General features: G+C 40.3%; 1 protein-coding gene across 1 annotated transcript in view; it reads right to left on the minus strand.

The window, feature by feature from the left end:
• vipr2 (vasoactive intestinal peptide receptor 2) overlaps positions 1-25226 on the minus strand; it is a 38061-nt gene extending 12835 nt beyond the window's left edge. Inside the window, exons 1-4 of the mRNA XM_066686542.1 lie at positions 25114-25226; positions 13866-13968; positions 8257-8364; positions 3205-3290 (exon numbers count right to left, since the gene is read on the minus strand). Of these exons, the coding sequence (XP_066542639.1) occupies positions 3205-3290; positions 8257-8364; positions 13866-13968; positions 25114-25161 (345 nt within the window). The 5' untranslated portion in view covers positions 25162-25226. The remainder of the gene's footprint in view (positions 1-3204; positions 3291-8256; positions 8365-13865; positions 13969-25113) is intronic.
• Positions 25227-25575: the final 349 nt, after the last annotated feature.

Here is a 25575-nt window from a genome sequence, read left to right on the forward strand (position 1 = left end):
AAATGGTATCCCGAGCTACATTCAGTCCCACTCCGCTCAGTAAAGCACTCGTATTAAAGCCAAGATAATGTCTTCATAATAAAACATTGCACCAGGCGAGAAGAATACTTAAGCAAAAACAGGCCAAGTTGGGAGTTGTTTTCTTTTTTCAACAAATATGATGAAAGTTACAAAAAGGATTCTGGGATATGTCTTCTAAACTTGCAGGATGTGCTAACAATGTGGTACCTTCTCTCCAGGCCTGGCACTGCCTCGTGCTAGCTTCAGATACTCACTAAAATGATGTACTCTCAGTGATGTACCAGGTTTGTGCTGTAAAAATGTAGTTCATGTATTTTGTCAAACCTTAACCATGAACAGGAATTACAGATAATAAATGAATGATTGTATTTTTTGTCATTCATTATAAGGCTAATTAAAGAAATATATGATTGGCAAATGGATATTTAGGTCCAAAATCAGCTGATCAGTCTTCTCAATATCTGCCCTTAATACATGATTTGCAGCTGAGATTTTTTTTTTATCAGCTACACTCTCAGAAACACTGTGACGATGGTGGTAGCTTAATTAAATGTATTATTTATTAAACGTTTATTTATATAAATTATTCAATTGTTTAATTGTTTCATACATTTCATTTAAACTCTAAACTTCTTTTATTTTTTTCTGTTTAAAAGTGTTCTTTTATAAAACTGATATTAAAGATATTCAGCTTTCCTTCAGGAGAACTTCATATAATGTATCTGCAAGGAACCCAACTGGATTTTAAGATCCATGCTGTAACTTTAAAGGGACATTTTCACTGTGTGTATCTTAAGTAATCATCACTGTACCTCTACAAGATTTTCTGAGAGGGCTACTCATTTTTCCACTACATGGAACCTGCTTGGCTTAGCTTGGCTTTTTTGCTTTTCTACCAGGAAAATCTGGTACCTGTTCCCTGGAACTGATATTTGTCAAATATTTGCTCGCATGCGGTTCCGAGGAAGCAGAGTGCTAGAAGGCCAGAGAGATTGGTCAATCAAAATACCTTTCCTCCTCCGTTTGAACTGGGGCACAGAGCCATGTTCAGCACCCACCAAGGACCAGGGCTGAAAAGTACCACAAGGAGTGCCAAGCTGAGCCATGTAGATACCATGCAAAGGAAAAGCACCAACAAAAAATGTGTGAGTCTGTGTGTCCAGCTGTTGTGACCTTTATTCTGGAGACTCTGCATGACGTTGAGGTTTCTCATGTTTCACTTCCTGTGATGTGTTCCATCTTTCCAGTTCAGTGATTTATTTCTGCCACTGCCATGTACCCACTAACACACAGCTGCATCAGCAGACAGTGACAAGATGAAAGCACTATTTTAATGGCCAGTCATATGAAGAAAACAGTGGCTATAGGACCACAGCCAGTGGTCAACCCTAAAGAGATTGGACATATTTCATTGAAAGCAAACTGAACACTTACCTCTTCTTAAATGCTTGGGCTGCTCTTACAGATGAGACAGGTGAGTATAAATCTCCTTTTGCTCTTCAGTCCATTATCATGTCTTTTTTGGCTTTGGCTTTTTTTTCCCCTTCTGTCTGGTAGAAATGTAATACTGCAATTTGGTGAGCAGCCCATCAAAAGAGTCTAGAGTCAGGATCTCTCTTTCTCTCCTATTTTTCAAACACTTTCTCAGCTTTTATCTCTCACTTACTCACTTACACACACCAAGTTTCAGACACATACACACACTCTCCTAATAGCAGGCTCAGCTGGCAGAGGACCAGACTAGGGAGCTGAGTGGTTTGGACAGGGATGTTGGAGAGCCCCGAGGCTCCAGACAGAGTGATTCTTCAGCAGACCATAGGGGCCACCCATCCGTCAAAACTGATCCAGGTCCTGCATGAATTTGTGCACTGATTTCATTACTTTCTCTTATCCATCCTACCTGTCACACAGACCAGACAATAAATACATGACCCAGCTATCTGGGACCCCTTGTAATAGTCCGGCCGAAAAGACGTCTTAAGACTTTAAATTGTGGTGCAAGAAAAAGTTGTAGCAAGTGAAAAACTAATCAAGTAAATGCAAATTAATATAGCAAAATACTTATTTACAAAAAAGATAAACATCCATGAGCGTAAGTAAGTTTAAGACCACTGTTCAATAAAAAATAAAGCATTATTTAGGGTTCAATTATACACCATTAAGCTTCCACACAGACTGAGCAACAGTACACCAAACTAGCCCTAAACACAGGCAAACAGAAAGTGGCAAGAAACAAAAGATACTGGGTCCTCCACCTAAAAGAAGAACTTGTAGCCTGCCTTTAAAAATGCAGGGTACGTCCAATATCTGACATAGCTGTATCTTTAAATTACATATCTTCTACTTTATACATTATATTCTCTTTATGCACAAGTACCAGGAGTCTTAATGAAAATACCACAAGGTCCAAACAACACAGCAGCATTCTCCCGCTGCCTAAACAACTCTGTTCAGAATGACCAATTTCAGCGCCTGTTCCTTTAAATGAGAATGAGCCACAGCTCAGTTCAGCAAGAGAGCCTAGGATTTAGAAGCAATGAGCAGCTCTGGTTTTTAGTCATTTTTGCTCAGTTGTTTCTTCTCTGTTCTAGTTTTCACCATAATTAACCAGTAGTCTTATTTCTCCACACTTTTATGTGTTTGTTTTTCTCTGTTGAACCTCGTCTTTGTGCTCTCACATAAAGGTCCAGCGCTGTGATTGGAGGAACATAGATCAGGAGGCGGGACAATTGTAAAGTATGCAAGATGCACACAAAGACAGAACAAGTGGTTCTGTGGTTGTGTCCCATGTTTACTGACCTGGGCAGACCACAATAAACAGACTGGGTGGCCTTGTGTCACAATTTGTGAGTTGGTAGGCTCCAGTGTTAATGGACTGAAAAGTGATTTTTTTTTTATAATATATTCTCTTTAAAACATCTAACCTTAAACTATACATTTATCTTTTCCACCTTAAATGCCAGTCACTCTTTGAATCCTGTAGGTTTTCATTTCCTTTAGTTTGGAATTAAGCTGTAACCAACAATTGTTAAAAGGTATTTCAATTGTCCTGTTTTTTGTTTTCATTCATCTAATATTCATAAAGTCCAGAAACCCTGAGTATTGTGATCCAGCTACATCACACCTCTGTAGTTTGAAAAAATCTAAAAAATAATGAAAATATTTTCATTACATCTCACTCACCTGGCTGGGCTCTGAAAAGCACACGCTATGCAGCGTGGGATAAACTTCTGACCATCCGTCAGCTGTACAGTTCCTGCTGATGTTCCCTAAAAAGCAAAAAAACACAAAAAAAAATTATCGTCTGGCACTGCTTTTCTTCTTCAATCAAAAAGACAATGGAAATGTAAGGACACTGAGGAACTAAGCATTGGTTAGAACCGAAGTGAACACAAGAAGTAATTAATTCAAAACAATGTATTTTCATGACGAATGGGATGTAACTATTTTATTTACAAGCAACAGTATGCACGATAGGACGGCACGGTGGTGCAGCAGGTAGTGTCACAGTCACACAGCTCCAGGGACCTGGAGGTTGTGGGTTCGATTCCCACTCCGGGTGACTGTCTGTGAGGAGTTTGGTGTGTTCTCCCAGTGTCCGCGTGGGTTTCCTCCGGGTGCTCCGGGTTCCTCCCACAGTCCAAAAACACACGTTGATAGGTAAATTAGCGACTCAAAAGTGTCCGTAGGTGTGAGTGAATGTGTGTGTGTCTGTGTGTCCCTATGAAGGACTGGCGCCCCCTCCAGGGTGTATTCCCGCCTTGCGCCCAATAATTCCAGGTAGGCTCTGGACCCACCGCGACCCTGAACTGGATAAGCGGTTACAGATAATGAATGAATGAGTATCCACGATTAATTTATTCTAATTTCCAGGCAAGTTGAGTTTTAAAAGACATTTTAAAAATATATGGATAGTTGTGGTTATATATTCAGCTCATGCTTTCACTTAGTATTCATTTATATACTCTGCTCTCTCAGTAACTGCACTCACAGCTAGAAGTTACTGAAAGCCTATCATTATTTCTCATCATCATCATCATCATCATCAGAACTGGGATCTCACTTATACATCCTGCTTTATGCTGTAATGCTAAGAGCTGGTCAGGGGCCTAGGGCTGAGACTGAAGGCCCAAGAGCCTCTTTTATACAGCAGTTCATAAACATGTTTGTACTTCTGGCAGTAAAGATTACTGTGCAGGCTTGATAATAGCATCAATAACAAAACATTTGCCTCCCACACAGAATGTTCCATAAATAGCTGCTATTATATCTGCATCAGCAGACGTGGCAGACAAATGGTGCATTATACAAACCTATATGATAGCATCATTATTTGCAAATCATGATCAATCTGTTATACACACACACACACACACACACAGAGAGAGAGACAGCGAGAGATACTTTGAACTGTACATTAGATAATTTTAGACAATTTTAGTGAAAAGATTTAAAATAGGGAAACACATTTTGAGTGTACAATAGGTCCTCGGGTTACGTCAGTCCCGAGTTACGATGTTTCATGGTTACGACACATCTCCCATTTACTGTATAAAGCCTTGTTTCGACTTAAGTGGTTTTGTGTCGTAAACGTCGTAACGCGAACTTCGTGTTTGGTGTGCACAGCGGAAAAATACACGTTTACGCGGCTCAGGACCGAGGAGGATAGGTGTTAGGATATGATAAGTGCTTACAGTATGTTATTTACGTACAGTATATACGTATGTTCCAACTTACACCGAAAATCAGTTTACGACACGACGTACGGATCAACGTCGAGGATCCCCTGTATATACATGAAACATATTGCAGCTCATTAGTTTCAGTAAAGGAAATCTGCTATTTTAACTTCAGCATAGTAAACATGTCCGTTTGTACATTTGATTAACAAGAATTTAGTCAATTATATTTTGAATGAAATATGAAATCTTGCTTACCTGGTGCAAGATACAAATTTGCAAGACTAATCCATATAGATTAATTTGAGTGAAAACCACCTTGCTAGTTTCGCTAGAATGGTTTAGGTTATTAGTTTATTCTGAGTGCTAGTTGCTAGTTTAGCTTAAGTGAAATAATAAATTCTTTTTGTTATTGCTTATTGTAACGAGTCACTTTAGTTTTATATATCGTTTTATATATAAAATGATAAATAATAAATACATGAATGAAAGGTATTTTGTGTTAAATGAATTTTCTAGGTGGATTTAGTGATTTAGTGCTACTTTAAACAGAGAGCAGCAAACAATCTAGTTTTGACTGAATTTAAACACAGTTTAAATTTCTTCTGAACAGTTTAGTTGATCCAAACTAAAATTTATAACAGTGATATTTTTTCACTCACCATACTCCTATACAATAACACAGTCCTTTTAAAGTAAAATGCTAAAGACCCCTGAGAGGTGGATAAACACTATATATCAAGGAGGAGTAGCTAAGTGTTCTGAATTTTTAATGGGTTTCGGGGATGTTAGACATACAGAGTACAACAGCACATGGATGTAAAGCACTCAGATTGAGAGAGACAAAAATAGAGAGAGAGAGAGCGAGAGAGAGAGAGAGAGAGAGAGAGAGAGAGAGAGAGAGAGAGAGAGAGAGAGAGAGAGAGAAAGAGAGAGAGAGAAAGAGAGAGAGAGAGAGAGAGAGAGAGAGAGAGAGAGAGAGAGAGAGAGAGAGAGAGAGAAATGTAAACTCTCTGTCCTGTTTATTTCAGTCTGTGACCACCATGAAACAATAAGCATGCCTGCACACACAAAATCTGTTTAATCTCACAACACAGCCTCACACACCGTTTTCATCATAGCAAAACTAGCAATAGCAAATAGCAAAAGCTCACACCCTCCTCTAGAGACACCAACAGGCCCTCAACATTTCATTCAACCTTGTGTTGTCTCCTTTATCTGGACACTTCATTCTCTATGAAAGACAACATTAATCAGATACACATATATTTCTGAGCTACCTGTCTGTCCTACCGCTGAAGTCTCTTCACTCTGAAGGTGACGAGTGAATTAAACAAGCTCTTGTCCAACATTCACTGGGGTGACACAGGGGATATAGCCATGGGTCTAGCACACCGAGTCTGGCTGCTGGTAACAAAACAGTTTGCGAAGGCCCAGCCAGTCCAGGAGAGAATGTACACCATTAACCTCTTAAAGAGAGAAGAGCCAGTCACTGAGAATGTATGCAAACAATGTGCTTGAGCGCTCTATTCCTGACCACTGGAGACCTGCAGGGAAAAGCCCAGCTCAAAATGAATGAAGACAAAAACAAAATATGGGAAGGGAAACCATGTGACTGGAACTCTTTCTTTGGCTATCACTTCTATTATTATCTAAATGTAAAAATGGGTTTTGTGTGGAAATGTGCTGTGATGTCTAAAAAATTCAAATGTCTTCTTGGTCAACAAAATTGGAATCAGTACTACACTGAACGATCTCTGGGTTAGGAACACCTTCCATTTTCTATTTTATCAGCTCCACTGACCATACAGGAGCACTTTATAGTTCTACAATTACAGACAGAAGTGCACCTACGTCTCTGCTTACTTTCCTAACCCCTTTTCACCCTGCTTTTTAACACTCAGGACCCTCACAGGACCACCACCGGGTAGGTATGATTTGGGTGTCTGATAGTTCTCAGCTCTGCAGTGACACTGACGTGTTGGTGATATGTGAGTGCGTGCTGTGCTAGTACAAGTGGATCAGACACAACAGGGCCGCTAGAGATTTCTCCTCATTGTCACTGCTGGAATGAGAATAGTCCACCAACCACAAATATTCATCCAATGGTGTCCTGTCTCCACTGATGAAGGACTGAAGGAAGACCAACACAAACTGTGCAGCAGCAGATGAACTACTCTCCCTGACTTTACATCTACAAGGTGGACCAATGATGTAGGAGTGTCTAACAGAGTGGACGGTGAGTGGACGCAGTGTTTAAAAAGTCCAGCAGCACTGCTGTGTCTAATCCACTCGTACCAGCGCAACACACACTAACACACCACCACCACCTCAGAGTCAAAGAAACGCTAAGAATGATCCACCGCCCAAATATAACTGCTCTCTGTTGTTCCTGTGGGGTCCTGGCCATTGAAGAACTGGGTGAAATGGGGATAAGAAAGTATGCAGAGAAACAGGTGGACTGCAGTCTGTAATTGTAGAACTACAAAGTGCTCCTGTATGTTCATTGGTGCTGATAAACTGGATAAAGAGTGTCGGTACTAGGTGGGTGTTCCTAATCCAGTGATCATTCAGTGTAGATTATTTCACCTACATAGTTCAGCTCTAATTATAATGATGAGAAACTCATTATTAAATTAAATTAAATTAATTGGTGGTTTTCTCCAGGGGATGGAAGCAGACTCCTAAAGAAACCTGAGCTTGGGCTTGTGGTTAAAATCCTGTGTGGACCACTGAATTCAAATAAGGTTAGGAAAATATTTATTTTGCACACAAATTGGTCCCCAGTTGTAGTGGGCTCAATTAGGCTCATTGAATAGTGGTCCAGCCACCTCAGGGGTCAGCCCTTTGTGAGACCTCAGCAGTGAAAATAGGCCAGTAGAGGGCTGGATGGCTGGCTGGACACGGGGCTAAATGCCTGACTGCTCCAGCGAGGGGTAAAGGGAGGGGGTGAGAGAGAGAGAGAGAGAGAGAGAGAGAAAAGGCTGGTGCTGTGCACTTGGCCTGAACCTACGGGTCAATGAACAAGACAGAGAAGGGGTGGGGGTGCAGGGGTGCAGGGGTGGGGCATGATTCACGTTCTATCCCTTCTAGCCCTCTGGGATCCCAGAACCAAGCTTCATCCAACACTCTTAGAGCTTTTTAGCTTGCTCTCTCTCTCTCTCTCTCTCTCTCTCTCTCTCTCTCTCTCTCTCTCTCTCTCTCTCTCACCCACACTCATGCATACAAGCAGCTTACCAATGAGAGTCAGCTGTCCCCAAATATAGCTCCAGTTATGTTCTCTCCAAGACATGTTTGTTCAATCAAGCAATCACTCATATCTGTTATTTATCGCGCCTCGCAGATAATGTTTGATGAAACCCTGACAAGAACTTGGCTGAAGAAAGCATGTGAAAGGCTCTATATTTGTATATGTGCTACAAAATGAAAGATAATATTGAAGAATTGGGTGATAAACCAGGCCGTGTCTCTTGGTGAGTTTCGTGCAGCGGTCACAGTTCCACAGCTGCTCTCTTAATGGCTGATTCTGTGGTGACCACGTGCTCAGATGAATTACCGTCTCGGCCAAACAGGTTCTTCAGGGCGTCTGGGCAGGTATTGACCACCACCTCCCCAATCTCCGCCTGGTGCCAGCAGGAAATCTTGTCCCACATGCCTGGGCAACCTGCGGAACAAAAAAAAGAATGAGGTCATGAGGTGGCAGAGAGGGTCTTTTTGTGGTGTAATGTACCAGAGACCACTCAACCTCTACGAGTAATATTATCAGTGTTGTGGGAAAGTTACCATGTGGTCTTTGGAGTGACCCTGACAGAGCAGAGCTTTAAGATAACAGCATTTATTCAACCGCACTAGGGAAAAAAAGGGAAAAAAAAGCTGTCAGCCTGTCCACGTTATCATTCAGCGGTTAACAGCCAGCAATTGGTATCAGGGGAGGAAAGAGCTCTGAAATGTTGGTCACTTTTACCAAATATTAAATAAACCATTATTATTTTTGCATTGTGTTCTATTCAGTTCATCTTGGAGGAAATGGAAAACCACATTGCGTTGCAGTTAAACCTCTTTATTCTCCATAGATATTATGAATGAATCTAGTGGGTGGCCAGGTTTGAAACAGACATAGCACAGATTCTCTTATACATGATATAATGGCTTTATAATGTTTTTTTTTTGTATGTTGGACAAAGATGAAAAAAGTAGGAATAAGAAGCAAGTGAGTGTTTGCATATTAGTAACAAGCTCCAGTGCAAACCTCAGGCCTCAGAACAAGCCCTTGCTGATCGACTATACTTGTGGAAAACAGAAAATTGTTTAAATCTGACTTTTCGCCAAACTACAAAATGGTACATTTTGGAGGAAAGTCACAAAGTCCCATGGGACAGACTAACCTAGGGTGAATAAGCTCCATCCATCTGTCTTCCTGAGTGTTCCTGTTCGAGTGTGATGTGAAGGGCTGAACATAAATACTTTGTTGGTCAGAGATCTTTGAGAGTACCCTGACATTGCCATCCATCAAAGTAGACAGGCAAAGTACGTAAGAGCTTAGGAGCTTTAAAAATGAGCAAAAGCCAAGGATTACTCCAAATACGGTGTCGCCCTGTTAAAAATTAGCAGCCGTTACTCACTATTTAATAGTGGAGATTGCGCTGGAGGCAGTCTACTGCACAGAGATGAAAGTGTGAAAGTCATGTATGTGCAAAAATGCATTTTAAAAATGTCCACATCCTTTCAGATCCACAGTGTTGAGTTGTCTGCTCACAGTAGAAATACGGACAGAAACAGCTGTGGATATTTTCAGAGCTGCAGACAAAGCGGAGCTTGTAATTCTCTTAGGTCTCAAAAATGAAAGCTTTAAGTACTGTTTATTCGAAAAGGACAGTTTTGGGGGTTGAGTGTGTCTTGCCTGTTGTTAGGGGTCCTGTATTCTCTGTATTCCAGTATCATTTTTTTGTCCTATATTTTTCCTATTATTTTTTGGTTTCTCCTTGTCTTATGAACATTTAGAATTTGGGTTATTGTACAAAAAGAAAGAGAGAAAGAATAAGAGACATATGGAGCTTGAGAGAGAGAGCGAGAGAGAGAGAGAGAGAGAGAGAGAGAGAGAGAGAGAGCTATTAAGTAGTAAAGGGGGTGTGATGGGAGTGAGACTGAGTAAAATATCAGGCTCTTATAAATTTACTGCAGAGCCCCATAATTTCTTAAGAAGCAGCATATGCTTCATTTCTGTTTCAGTTTGTCATGAAACTGAAGTGTCTGTCAGAGACTGGGCCCAGACTGGATTTTACTCTGGCTTTACAGGCCTCTTTACGCATGGAGCCTGGAATCTCAGACCATCACGTGAGTAAGCCTCCACTGCCTTTCTTCAGAATACCACAACACGTACAATGCATTACTGTCACATAAGTGGCCTGAATTTCTTAAGCTGAGTCCAGTTTGTTGTTAATTTTTTGGTATTCCTGCGCTGTTTGCAGAAGTGCAAGCACACGAGAAGAGTGTTATGATTCAGCATGCCAGTGTTCTAACATTCTTGGAAGATCGGATAAAAATAGGCAGCACAAGTAAAGAAGGTCTCACAGATTCGTGTCACAAGCTTAATGAGAACCAACATGGCTTTTAGGGTCTATTACACACCCCACTTTCACCCCCACCCCTCCAAACCACACACACGCATGCACACACACACACACTTGCAAGATGATTCCCTTACAACAATGGAGCTGTAGAGTAAATAAGTGGCTGCACCGTCGTCTCTCCAGTGACGAAAGACCGTAGCATAAATATCGGTGCTTACTGTCGCCTCGTGTTACACATATCATCGCAGGGTTTAATGACTAATACACTCACGTAGACATCAACAATGACTCAAGACGACATTCTGTGAGAAGGCACAGAAGGGAGGAGGTCATAAAAGAAACACGTTCTGCCTTTTTAAACATGTCTTATTACTTCTAACTGATATTTCTTATAGCAGCAATTTCCACCCTAATCTATCCTGTCACCGCAATGTTAGTTATACGCTTTAAGGCCGCAATTACAGTGCGATCCTCACAATTAATCCAAGATAAGTGCTCTAGCGTGACACATCCGGTGTGTGAAAACTTCCAAAATGCCCTCAAATTAAAAGTCACACGGCCACCGCGCACCTGGAGGGCGAAATTAAATCTTCCCCTGCTTGCATATGATGGCCTGCTGGAAGATCAAACATGATCCCATGAAAGCCTGACAGATTAGGAGCATAAGATCCCATTCCGAAGGGGTGAGAGAGAGTTTACAGTAATTTAACGTTTCTGGCTGCCTTCCACACAGGAACGCTGGACCTGAGGCCTTAAAAATATTGTGGAATGTATCGATATGTGAGGAGTCCATGGACCTCCGAAGAGAAACCAAGCCTGTGATTTAACAGAGCTGTTCATCCTTTTTCTAGAAGCTTGTTTTTGTGTGGTCTTGATGAAATATTTCCAGAAACTATGTATAATTCATTATGGCATACATTTAACACATACCTTCCAATCCTTTCCTTGAAAAGTAAAGTGCATTAAAAATAAAATGTATTATTATTATCCTACAGGTGCAATATATAGACGTACAACTGCAAACTTTAACCCATGAGTCACCATGTATGATTCATCAGTCAACCTGTATGTCATTCATCCCTTCAAGGTCAGTGTTTGACACTATACATTTCTGCAGTTATTATGTACTTGCCTGTCCGGAGCCTACCCAGGATTACTGGGCGCAAGGCAGGAACACACCCTGGAGGGGGCACCAGTCCTTCACAGGGCAACACACTTACTCACACGCTCACATCTATGGACACGTTCGAGTCGCCAATCCACCTACCAACGTGTGTTTTTGGACCATGGAAGGAAACCGGAGCACCCGGAGGAAACCCACGCAGACACAGGGAGAACACACCAAACTCCTCACAGACAGTCACCCGGAGGAAAGCCACACAGACACAGGGAGAACACACCACACTCCTCACAGACAGTCACCCGGAGGAAACCCATGCAGACACAGGGAGAACACACCAAACTCCTCACAGACAGTTACCCGGAGGAAACCCATGCAGACACAGGGAGAACACACCAAACTCCTCACAGACAGTCACCCGGAGAAAAGCCACACAGACACAGGGAGAACACACCACACTCCTCACAGACAGTCACACAAAGGAAACCCACGCAGACACAGGGAGAACACACCAAACTCCTCACAGACAGTCACCCGGAGGAAAGCCACACAGACACAGGGAGAACACACCACACTCCTCACAGACAGTCACCTGGAGGAAACCCACGCAGACACAGGGAGAACACACCAAACTCCTCACAGACAGTCACCTGGAGGAAACCCACACGGACACAGGGAGAACACACCACACTCCTCACAGACAGTCACCCGGAGCCGGACTTGAACCCACAACCTCCAGCTGTCTGACTGTGACACTGTCTGCTGCACCTTCATGCCGCACAGTTTAAGACATATTTAGAAAAAATAAATCATTCATTCATTCATTCATTATCTGTAACACTTATCCAGTTCAGGGTAGCGGTGGGTCCAGAGCCTACCTGGAATCATTGGGCATTGGAATCAAGGCAGGAATACACCCTGGAGGGGGCGCCAGTCCTTCACAGGGCAACACAGACACACACACACATTCACTCACACCTACGGACACTTTTGAGTCACCAATCCACCTACCAACGTGTGTTTTTGGACTGTGGGAGGAAACCCACACGGACACAGGGAGAACACACCAAACTCTACACGGACAGTCACCCGGAGTGGGAATGGAACCCACAACCTCCAGGTGCCTGGAGCTGTGTGACTGCGACACCTACCTGCTGCGCCACCGTGACGCCCAAAAATAAATAATTAAATTATATAGTCTTTAAATATTATTTAGCTTCATGCAAAACTGAACCTCTACTTGTGCTTTCTTTCTAGAAGAATTACAAATGTTTTCCCTCTTAAGGAAATGTTTTGCATGGATATTCATGTTGGGTAATCTGACAGAAGACTTGTTAATGTAAAAAAAAAAATAGTGGTAATGTAAAAAAGACTCGCTGAGTGTGTTAAATCGCAGTTCAACATTAAAGTTATTCATTTGTTTATTTATACATTCATACATTAATTTGTTCATTCATTGCTTATCCGATTCAGGTTCTCTCTGTGTGACCTCCAGCAGGGGCACTGTCCTTGGCCAGTCTCTGTAACATTTTATGAATCCACTTCTACCCTGAGACCGATACAAGGCCAATTCAAAATTATTTCAAGACAGAGCCAATTAATTTAATGTACTGCAACATTATTTAATACCATAAAAATAGAATTTTAAGTAGGTGTGCTTGCAGAGACATGTCAAAAATTTGGTTTGCTCTATAACATTTTTAGGACAGTGGTGATTAATGTTAATAATATTAATCATATTCAAAATTGGAATTGGAATATAAATAGTTTAAATATACTAAAAAAATAAAACGTACATAAAATAAAACCACTTTTTTAAACAAATCCATGTAACAGCTCCAGAAAAAAGACCAGTGAAAACTGGCTAGAACAGAGAACAGAGCGACAGGCAAAAAATACTGGTGATGTTCGCACTTATGTAAACAAACATGCCAATTAACCCAAAGGTCAGCAAAAATGACTGAGGTAATGTCCATATATTGCATGATAATTCAATAATGCAAATACTGTGACACTGTGTGTTATTTTTCAGTAGCAGTGCTTGGTTGTCCATAGTCTGCCAATCAAACATGTCTGTAACTGTTCTCTAACTAAATGTAAAGATACCATATATAGTGATATGGCATTTAATTTCTAAACTGCCTACTTTGTTTTCATCTTTATACAACCAGGATGTAAAGTACTCATCCCTCCCTGAAGAAAGGTCAATGATAATTTACCCTTAGTCGGCCAATCATAAATCCAGGTCAATAGCTGCCCTAACTGCATCTCATCAGATGTGACATGCATATAGCTATAATATAAAACTATGTCAAAAGAGACATTACGTTTTTGTTAGGGCCCAGCACAGTCCAAGACAGTGGGAGTGAGTTTGCCACTGAGCTGCTCACAAGAGAACCGGGTTAAATGAATGAAAATGCTGATCGCCAACATGTCATAACGTTGACCTGTCAGCAGATATGACGTGTAGAGTACCTCTGAACTCTGGGACCTGCTCATCTTCCAGCTTGGCCAGACATTCCTTCTCAGCTGACTGCAGCTCAGACAAGAAGTGACAGTTGGGGTGTCTGCCGTTGACCTTTGAAGAAGGAAGAGGCATATTATCAGCAACAGTCCTCCATTGTTAACCCCATCACTCCCTTCATATCAAACCCCCACGAAGAGACATGGAAGGAAAAGGTCTCGGTGAGTAAACACTTTCCCTGAGACGCATCGCGCATGTCTCCGCGTAAATATTTAGACATCCCTGACCTAGTAAGACATTCCGAATGGGCGTGCAAAATGATTTTTTTTTCTTTATCAGCGAAGCGTGATTTGTTTCGGTTAAAGCTCTTAGTGCTCAGAGTGCTTTGCGTACAGTTAAACATCTCCGAATGTTGACAGCATCCCAAGCTAAGGATCAGTGAAGGAAGGATTCAAAATGACATAGATCACAACAGTGCCAGGCTGATCAAAGTAGCAGCAGAAAACTGACATAGAGGATGGCCACCAATGATAGAAGGGGTATTAGCAAAAGCAGTGGAAATGCATTTCCTCGACTGGTACTGAATTGGAGTTAGACTGGTTTTTGTGATCCTAAACTAATCAGCCTCACCTCAGCCTTACCTCACCTTACTAAAGTTCTTGTGGTTGAATGCCATCAAATTCCAACAAAAATGTTCTGACCTCTGACCTCAAAAAGTTTTTTTTGTTTGGAGAACAGTAGTTCTTTAATACCTTTATTTAAGATGAAAAGCTGAATAAAAATGTGGGCACAATAATATTAATAATATTAAAATTTCTTCAGCATGGCAAAATGGATATATGTTTATTACTTCTTACTTATACTCTAATAATAATAATAATAATAATAATAATAATAAGTTAGATTAATAAAGCACCTTTCTAATACGCAAGGTCGCTTTACACAAATATCAGAACTAGTCCGAATACACCTTCTTACCTTAAGGTACATGTCTTTACTGGTTGATCAGAGCTCGCTAAACATACTGCAAAGGCCTAATGCAATTGTAAAATATAGCAATACATCATTTCAGTGCTCTTCTTTTCTGCATATTGTCAGTGCAAATGGTTTTGCCTGAAAAAATAAAGCCTCACATCGTTTCTAAAAATACACAAGCCACACATCAGTGACCAAGGCCAGACGTATGCAGCCTTCTGTCACATAACACTGCTTCAAACCAGCAGATACTCTAGCTATATCTGACCTCAACTGCTTAAGATGGTAGGCCACCATCTTAGGCACAATAATAAGTCATGTGTGTGTGTGTGTGTGTGTGTGTGTGTGTGTGTGTGTCAGTCACACTAAGACAACCCTTAGTCACTTTGGCTCGGGGTTTCTTTCTTTCTTTCTTTTTTTTCAAATGGCATGCATAAGGATGTTTCTCTGAATCAGACTGAATCACCGCCTGCCTCTCTAAACTGTCAGTGTCCATCTCTTCCAAAAACCCAGGCTAATTTCACATTAGACAGAACAATGCATGGGCCCAATGTATTTATTCAGCATTCAGATCACAAGGCACTCAGGGCAAGATTACAATGCATTTCTATTAGCGATTCCATTATGGATCGCTCCAGAAGAGAAAGGGTCATTAAATATAGAGCAGATGCATGTGATCCATAATTAAGTAAATTACACAGTAATTATTATACTATTGAAAAAGATCAGAAGATTTCCATTTAGTGTTCCAATAGCGTGAGAGAAAGGGGGCAGTGTCATTATAATATGATGCTGCTAATCATATCTGTCATGGAAAAACACAGTTATCTAAGCTGCACTAATCTTATGCTATATGTCCCAAAGCTGGTATACACTTGTTCAGAAATTTCTTTTGTAATCAAGGGTATACAAAGGGGGTTTCCCCAACTTTACACTTTACACTAATTTTGAAACATAGCTGTAAGGCTTTGACTGCATTCAGACATTAGTGAGACGACATGCTGGGACGAGTTACTGATGCTGGGTGGTTTGTTCTAAATCAGAAATGTCACTAAAGCTCATCCTAAAGGTACTGAATGAAGCTCCACCATTCTACAGCACAATCTCTCTAGCATTAGACATGATAACTGTAGACCTTAGAAATCATATCCTACGATTTCTATGGAGTTTATATACACTATATTTGCACAGCAAGTGCTTCTTTTAGTAGCTAAATCAGTGTCAACAAAGGTTTGGACATAAAGGTTTGTATAAGTTGGCCATAAGCATAAAATATGCTTGATACCATCCATATTAGCACTTTCTGCATAAAGAAATGACTTTTATCTATGTCCATTCTCCAGTAAATTAAAGAAATATAGGAGCACTATCAAAGGTTCTGCGCGCAAAGCTGTTGTCTGAGCACTTACTTCTGACTCAACTCATGGTCATGGGGCCACAGTTTTTAAAAATGATTTGTTAGGAGAGCTCGCTGGGACTCCCTGGCTGCAAAAACAACATCTGAAATAACAGACCATGCAAGATAATGGTTAAAGTAATGGTTCGGCGAAACAAAATGTAACCAATCAGCCAGGATAATAGATGCCGCAATATCACTTATCCAATACAAATTCTTATAACTTAAAAGGGACAAATTATACCCCATTTCCACAAGTTAAAACAATTCCCTGGGGTCTTAATGTAATGTCTGAGCTTTGATCAAAATACCAGAGAGATTAAACATCACAGCACTATTTCTAAATTGTCTAAACAGCTCTGCACGACTGCAGTTTTTAGCACCTGTTCCTTTAAATGAGAATGAGCTACAGCTCAGTTCAGCATGAAGAGCAACGTCTCTGAATCTTTAGACATTTTTTGCTTGGTGCTCTTTCGTTTCTGTTCTAATTTCACCATATTAACTCAGAGATGGTTGTGCTGTGAGTGGAGAGACGCAGATGAGGAGGTGGGATAATTGTGGATAACTTTAAAGTGCCTGCACTCTATGTAAGATGTAGCACAAAACATTGACTCCTCTTATTTCATGCTTCCAGACTGAGGTAGAGCACAAAACAAGACTGTGATGTTTTATGTCGTAGTTTGTTGGTTGAGCTCCACATTTCCAAACTGATTTGCTAATGCACAAAAAAGTGATTTATTTTTCATAATATATCCCTTTAGGTATTGGGTGCTTCTAATATTTCCAGTATTTTAACTTGTAAGAGTACCAGGCTTTCAGAGCCGCTACATTAAATTCAATCACTACACTTCTCTAAAACCAAGCCATCATGCTCAAAATCTACAATGTCTACAACTTGTTCAATTTGACGAAGCTGGATTTACTAATTATTAGAAGTGTGGACCAATTTTAGGACAGTGTATTGTGTAAAGTTTATACCCAAGACACCATGCAAAAACAGTTAGGAAATTGTGCACATTTGCTTTCATGCAGAAAGAGTGCTTTAATATTTTGAATTTCAGTGACATAAAGAGATCTATTTTCAGCACCACAGTATCCTCCCATATAGATAATCCTTTGCAACTCTGCATGTAAGCAAACCTTGGTAATGCAATGGCTTAGAAAGTGTTGTAGCAAGAAATTTTTAAGACTGACACTTGACCAGTGACCACAGATTGATTCTTCATAAATACTGTCGGTTTAAATCCTCACAGCAGCCATTTCCTACTGAAAAATGCAACTTGACGTGGCACCTGAAACCAGTGGGCTCAGCACAGTAGCAGCTTTAGACGTGTGATCTCATTTCCTTTTGCCTTTGTAGTGTTGGCTTGCCCCCTCTGTGTATCTTGCTACGTTTTCTGCACCCACTTCTCATTCACACACACACACACACACACACACACACACTCCACCAGTGACAGCAAAACTATAGTGAATAGTGTCCAACTGAATGTGTCCATTCTACCACAGCGTATTACAGCTTAGTGTCTGCTAAAATAGTCAGGATTCTCTCAGAGGGTTTGGTACAGCTGGAAAAAATGAATAAACTTCTCACGAGTGTTTATGGAAAAAAATGTCCTAATATTCCAGAGTGTGAATTTGTTAGTTACTCTGTTTGCACATTTTTTCTTCTGAAATAAAGGGTAATAAAGGCGTAGCTCATGATTGTTATCAAAAAACACTTTTTTTTATCAAATTCAGAAGATGTTTCCTCACCATTTGCTGCTCTACAGTTTTTTGTGTGCTCAAAACAAATCATATGTCTTTACGAAGCCCCAGTGTCTCTAAATGAATGAAAAAATATACTGGCTCGGACTGGTATGCTTCTCTCTCTCTCTCTCTCTCTCTCTCTCTCTCTCTCTCTCTCTCTCTGCTCATGACAGCGGCATCTGGAAATATTTTTTTAAACAACGGAGCAAACTTCAAACATTGAAAAGCACAAATTTTAATGAGGATTGCTCTATTTCTGCTCCATAGGTGGGTAATATTGACTTATTTTTTGCTGTTTCAGATCACTTAAGGTGGACATTATAAGTATAACGGCATTACAGAAAGTGCTAGGAAACTAAACAACTTGAGTTCCTAATGGGTTTCTGTGGTAATTCAAACAGTGAATAAAAAACGTACAGACAAGTTACACTTAAGCCACGTAGGAACAAATGCGTCAAACTTATAGTTCCACCTTAAAAGACACAGAGCTTAAAGCTGCATTTCCCCACAATCATAGATGTTCCCTTTAATAGGCCGTTTGTATACCTTTTGCAGCAGAAAGAGTGCTTACTCTTTTGGGATGGCTTTAGAGTAAATCTTGGAATACTGATTACTGATATGGGCGGCACGGTGGCGCAACAGGTAGTGTCGTAGTCACACAGCTCCAGGGACCTGGAGGTTGTGGGTTCGATTCCCGCTCCGGGTGACTGTCTGTGAGGAGTTTGGTGTATTCTCCCTGTGTCCGCGTGGGTTTCCTCTGGGTGACTGTCTGTGAGGAGTGTGGTGTGTTCTTCCTGTGTCCGCGTGGGTTTCCTCCGGGTGCTCCAGTTTCCTCCCACAGTCCAGGTAGGTGGATTGGCGACTCTAAAGTGTCCGTAGGTGTGAGTGACTGTGAGTGTTGCCCTGTGAAGGACTGGCGCCCCCTCCAGTGTATTCCCTATGTGGTGTGCACCCAATGATTCCAGGGAGGCTCTGGACCCACCGCGACCCTGAACTGGATAAGGGTTACAGATAATGAATGAATGAATGGACTGATATTGGATAAATAGGTGTGGATCACAAACATTACTCCAAAACATTTCAAATGTATTAAATTTTCATTAAATTTAATTTTATAAAATGTTCAATCTACTTCAGAAAACAAAGCACAATGATTGGGTTAGTAGATGCGTGGCATTGAGTAAGGCACATATGCAGCAGTTCCAGTATCCTATTATGTTTCGTGCTGTTAAGAACGCTGAGTCGGACTGACGGAGGCGGACGCACATGCTACAACACAGACTTTTATTTGAACAAAATAACAAAACAAACACAAACGGACTTGAGGGCAAACACGTAGGGAGGAAACAACATGACTAGGAATAGAAACGAGAAGCAACATGCCTAGGAATTCGAACAAAACAAACAAGAGGACTACGAATTCAAACAAAACGACATGAGTTGTAACAGGAACGAAACAAAACGAATGACCGATACAAGCAAGTGACACCAGGGAACTTAAATACATGAACAGACGAGACACACCTGAAACAGATAACGAGGCGGACAAGGAGGCAGAACAAATGCGGAGACAAGGACAATACCAAACAGAGGCATGTGCTGAGAGAGCACATGGCGGGGAAAACAGACCAGACAGGACGAAGGCGTGACACATGCTTTTTGGATATTAAACAAGCTGTGCAGATACAAATGAGCATCTGGTTTCACCTCAAAACTGCTGAGTTCACTAGTTAGAATTCATTTTTAATGCATAGAAGTCGCAGTGGACTCGAACACACAACCCATGACACTACTTGTTGTGCCACCGTGCCACCCCTAGAATTCGTAGTTAGGACTTACTCAACACTACCATTGGTCACCATTGTAATATGATTCATTTGATTTCATTGTGAATATTAATTTCTCAGAAAATAATATTTAATATCCACCTTCACAAAAGCAGGGCATGAACTTTACTCAATAACCACTGCTGGACAATGTCTGACTAACACACTGACTAAAAGCCCATTTATCGTAATAATAACACACTTTAGTGTGGAACCTCCACTGGGAGAGTGAATGGGGTTATAAATTGTTCATGGAAATTGAGGTTAATTTAATCGCTAATGGAAACCTTCCCAATTGCTTAAAATTCACTGCATCTCTGTTGGGGTTTCAGAGGTTAGGAGTACTCAGTTATTAGAGATATTGAATAATAGCACTGTAATATCCCTGGACTGTTACAGGTTGTGAAAAAAATAATTATGTGTAATTAGTGAAATGAACTACTTTAATTGATTTAATTGTGCATGAACAGCTTGAAACATCATGACATAATTTAGAATGTTCTGGAGCAGCTAATAAAGAGCATAAGGTCACCATGTCCAAATCCACGTACAGGCTACAGGGGCCTAAATCCCCCAGCATGGGGCTGTGGAGCAGTGAAACTGCTTTCTCTGGAGTGATGGAGCACCACCCAATACATTACGGATTAGTCACTGTGGGAACTCATGATTCTATATCAGTACAGGACTCATGTTCTTAAAGACAACGTCTATGATTGTGGGATACTGCTGTTCTCTCATTTGTTTTCATTCAGAAACTCAATGTCTTTTAACATGGAATGGTATGTCTGAGGGACAAATAAAGACTTGTTTGTACTAACTGAAGTTTAACTTGTCTGTAAGTTTTTTTATTCACTGTTTGATTTACCACAGAAACTCGTTTGTAACTTGAGCTGTTTAATTTTGTAGCACTTCCTGTCTGCATTTACCTGCATTCAGTTAGAGCTCTTACAAATTTAGAGTCTGTTCCTTAAGTACCTTAAGTAATAACTACAGAAAAATAAGTCAATATTACCCACCTATGGAGCAGGAACAGAGCAATATCCTCACCTCAGTTCATGCTTTTCAACATTTGGAGGTCTCTCAGTTGTCTAAAACCCTCCAAATGTCGTTCCTCTGCTGTCACAGACAGAGAAAGAGACAGAGGAAGCCTCGCATGTCAGACAGAGACACGTTCTTTCTTTATCCATTTATAGACACTGGGGCTTCTTAAACGCATTAAACGGGTTTCGAGCACAGACAGACTGGAGAGCAGCAAATGGTGAGAAAATGTCCTCAGAATTTTATGGAAAAAAAAATAAGTGGCATTAAAATAGTAAATCTTTAAATCTGAAAGCCATCAAATCCTCACAAAACTTTACAAATATGAAGTGTGAAGTCTTCTCAGAAGAGTTACTGTTGTAAAGGGGGACCACCTATGTATTAATGCCCTTCTTTATTGGATGAGCCAGTGTCCACAGTGCCTTTAACACATTTAAATATATAACAAAATGAACACAAACACACACACACAAAATTAAGCCTTGGCTTGATATTTTGATTAAGTCAACCCAACAGCATCCAGTACACACTGTTTTTTTTTTTTTTGGGTGGGGGGGACACAGCAGTATCTTGTTCTCTGGGAGAACTGGCCCATCACTAACACACCGTGAATTTCCATAGCGCCACTCTGAATAAGTTATTGTGATTATTTTGGAACAGCTGTTGGCCAGCATGATGTATGATGCACCATTTTAAACAACATAAAACAGTTCACGAGCAAGCAACCCACTTTGGATTTACAGCCCACTTTCGTGTGGATTAATGCTCGGCCTAATGAAAAATAATCGGGAGGTATTTAGCCTGCTGGATAATCCTCCTGTAACAGTGATACGGCTGCAGGGAAAAGAAGAGGAGTCCAGAGCCGCCCGGCAGTCTGTGGAAAATGGGCTGTCCCAGAAGGACTGTTGACCCTCACTTAACATACGGCCAGCATCGCTGCACTTGTTTACAGTGCGAGCGCAACTAAAGCCACTTTCACTCCCGAGATACACCCTGGTCTGAGAGGTAGAAGAACAAATATGCTGCCAGTTACATTCAGGGCAGTTTACATTATTAATTACCACACAGAGCTGATATAAAATTTCTGCATGTCAGCTAAGATCCGTCAATATTATATCTAATAACTGGTTATTGAATACATATGGGAATTGAATGCAACTTTTAAAACTACAGACCCTTCGTAGTTCCTCATTAAATTAAAAAAAATAATAATTAAAAAACTGCCTGTTATGGGAGACACTGTATTATATGATTATATGCTCACAGAAATGATGTGAAAGATTTTCAAAACAGCAAGCGACATGAATTTCCATTTTCATATGTAAGCAAGTCAGTATCTATATCTAGTTGTTTTATTTTAAAGAGGAGATGAAGGAGGTTCTTAGTTCTCTCCCAAAAACATTTCACATACTGAGGTTCAACGCTGCTCAACTTAATGGACCATTGGAACAGTCACGGAGGTTGCTGCATAAATGTCATGTTAAGTGGAAATAATTAAAAACTTTTTAAAAAGAACTTCACATTCACATTTCACTTACAAACACAGGTCTTTTAAGCACCATCGAGTTGCCATTTATTAAGGGACCGGGTTGATACAGGAGACAATGTGGCTGCTTTCAACATGGGGCACACCAAACAACCAATAAGTTTCCTAATGCTACCTCTGTCATATAATGCAAATAGACTGCTCTAAAAAAGAGAGTCTATTAAAAGGCATGTATTCAAAATTGATTCTTTTGTGGCATCACTACTAAGAACCCCTTTTAGCAGCTTTATTTTTAACACTGTGGAATATGAGGTTATTTTTGGTACAAGCATTTAATCTTGCAACAATTGTGGAAAAAATCTTGCCTTTGGTGGAATGTCTATTTAATATGTCTTCACTATGGGAAGATACCTTCTGAGCCAAAGATCAAGAATGTAATTTGAGGGAACAACACCCTTTGTTTTTGGCTTAAACTCAGCTAAGAGCATCAAGGTTAGACCAAAGACGTGCAGCACAACTGCTGTTACCCTATGGAGAGTCCTTTTTAAGTCAGCTGATGCACAAAGATACATAAACTGCAAGTCAGACAGTTATTCTTAATACTGTGAGAATGCAGATGATGATAAAAAGTGAGTGTTCGTTTATGCAAAGGGATAGAGGCTGTGTACACTTAACAGAGATGTTTTGTAATTTGGAGATAGCTGTGTTTGTGTATCTCTCCCTCTGGGGACAGGCCATATGGCCACATAGAACAGTGCTATAGTCCTGTCAGAAAGGCCAGGACAGTATTAAGCAACAACATAATGCAACTGCATATAATTAAAATTCAGTAACATACATAGTTATATGCATACTTATACATTTAATGTTGTGCAGAGTTGTCATTTGGTTAATTGAGCGTTGACCTATACACAATGTACTGCAAACGCTGTGCACAGATTTGCAACTGCAGCATTATCAAAATGTTTACTGGGTGAAATATCTTTCTCGTACAGCTGAATGGCTACTACAATAGCACATTGTCCATAGGTTCTCATTAACGGGTTTGTTTCCGAGGTCGGTTAGCAGTAGAGGAGCGTCCCAAGTCATTCGTGGAATGTTCATGAAATGTTCTGACACGGTTCATTGGCTACTATATAAAAATCCTGCCAACATTCGTAAACGTTGTTGGATCACTGGAAAATGTGCCAAAAAGAAAAGGCTGTAACTATAAGAGAACATTCTTCATTGGTTCTTTTTTAGTGGAAGCACTGTAGTATGAAATGTTTATGAGTAAATTTACCATTAAGCTGAAAAAAATCTGGATGTGTTGCTCTACCCAAACTGGAAACATCATGAAACCTTCCTATACAAATATTCTGAGAACATCAGTATGGACTCATGGAGTTTAGTGCTGAAATATTTTGAGACATATATTTCTATATGTTCATGAGGCTTTCAAAATAACATCTAGGCAACATTCTGATCATAAAGCAGGGATGCATCAGTATGAATTGAGGGTAGATTTCAATATCTAATTCTATCTAGGCTATAGAAAAATATTAAAATCATGTCAAATCTACAGGTGTTAATTAAAGACCACCTACCATTTTTTACTTTGTTAATATGTCCCTGTCATGTTTTTTTTTTCATGCTAGAATACGTACCATAAGTAGAAAAAGCAGCCAACACCTTGGCTGAGCATTTCCCTTTTGAAACCCATCTTGATAACTAACAAGGTGAGGTTTTCAAGCTACAGGTGAACAGCAGAGGGTTAAGTGAAGATAGAGGCAGGGAGTAATTGCATACCGAATAAAGGCAATAGTTTGAATTTACACCTCAGCCACTTTTAAGGCTTTGGGGTATTTCTTTCTTGGAAAAACCTTCTAAACATTCATCAATTTCAATGAACTGAGATTTTTTAGGGATTTAATCAATGACTGGAAGGGAAATAAAAGGGAAAGAAAATAAAAACTATTAAGGCCACCCTTGACATTTGTGTTTATATAATATTTATTATATTTATATTGAAAAATGAGTTTACATGGTTGTCTGCAAGTGAATAAAAATTTAATTCTTTTTGGGGGTTTTTTAAGAACTTCAAAATCAATCGCTGAAAAAATTAACAATTTAATTCAGTTTTATTGTGAAATGGTTCATTGTAAAATAGAAAACTTGCCCACCATAGGAATGTACCGTTCTGTCAAATGCGTTATTTTACACACCTATTCAGACAAATCCTGCCTATCTCCTCTAGGATTGGATAATGGTGTCTAGTGCCTTAGGTTTCTATTGGCGGATTGGCAGCCAATCATAGCTGCGAAGGCGGGTTTTGTTGGAATACGGGTGTGAAAATAAACGCGGTCCTAACACCTGAACCAACGGCTTTCAAACGTAACGCAACTGTTTCACCAGAACAGACATATCCAACTTCATACAGCTTTTATTTGTCTCTAATAATAAGATGTAATTTTGACTTATGGTAAATGGGCAGCTGTATGTAACATTACCCACAGCGTGGGAAGAGGAAAACTGGGGCAAACCTGACAGAAATTGGGTAGACGTTTCTTATAACAGCGAACAATCCGAATTCAAATTTAAACCGACGGTTACAAAAACTGCTCGTGTTTGTATTCAGTTTTGCCTATTTGTTAGTTAATTACGTAGGGGGAAAAAACATCGCAAAAACTCGAGTTTCTAAGACTAAATGGAAAGTTCGCTCGTCCATCCTTACATTTACATGTGTATCATTACTAAAGATAAGGCTGAAAAAAAAAGATGAGGAATATCGAATTAAAATGACAGCTTACCAAACACGAAAGCCAAAGTGTGAGAAGTAGATAGTAAAGGCGATACATGTCTCTGTTCTCCAGAACGGCTTTTGGTCTCACGTGAACTATTAAATTGTGTTCATTCCAACGTGTGTATCACCACCACGAGTCATTTTAAAAGATAAATATACCCTTGGTATCCGTGAGGGGAAAAGCGTAAAAATAAATTCCGTTCTTCAGGATTGACCCCTCGATGTTGTTGATACGAGCTTTAGCTCTCCACTGAAAGAAGGAAAATTGATTCAGTGGCAAAACGCTGTAGCTACCCCTCCTTTCCTTCCTTTCGCTAGGAGAGGTGCGGATGAGAGCAGAAAACTCTTCATCTCACCAAACAGATTCACCCACTCAGGAGAAGTCCCGTCAACATGGACTCGGGTCAGAAACAGGGCATTTAAAGGGGAATTCCACCCACTGTCTTAGACTTAATATCGTTCACAACGG

Source organism: Hoplias malabaricus, chromosome 1, assembly GCF_029633855.1.
Source record: "Hoplias malabaricus isolate fHopMal1 chromosome 1, fHopMal1.hap1, whole genome shotgun sequence".
Lineage (NCBI taxonomy): Eukaryota > Metazoa > Chordata > Actinopteri > Characiformes > Erythrinidae > Hoplias > Hoplias malabaricus.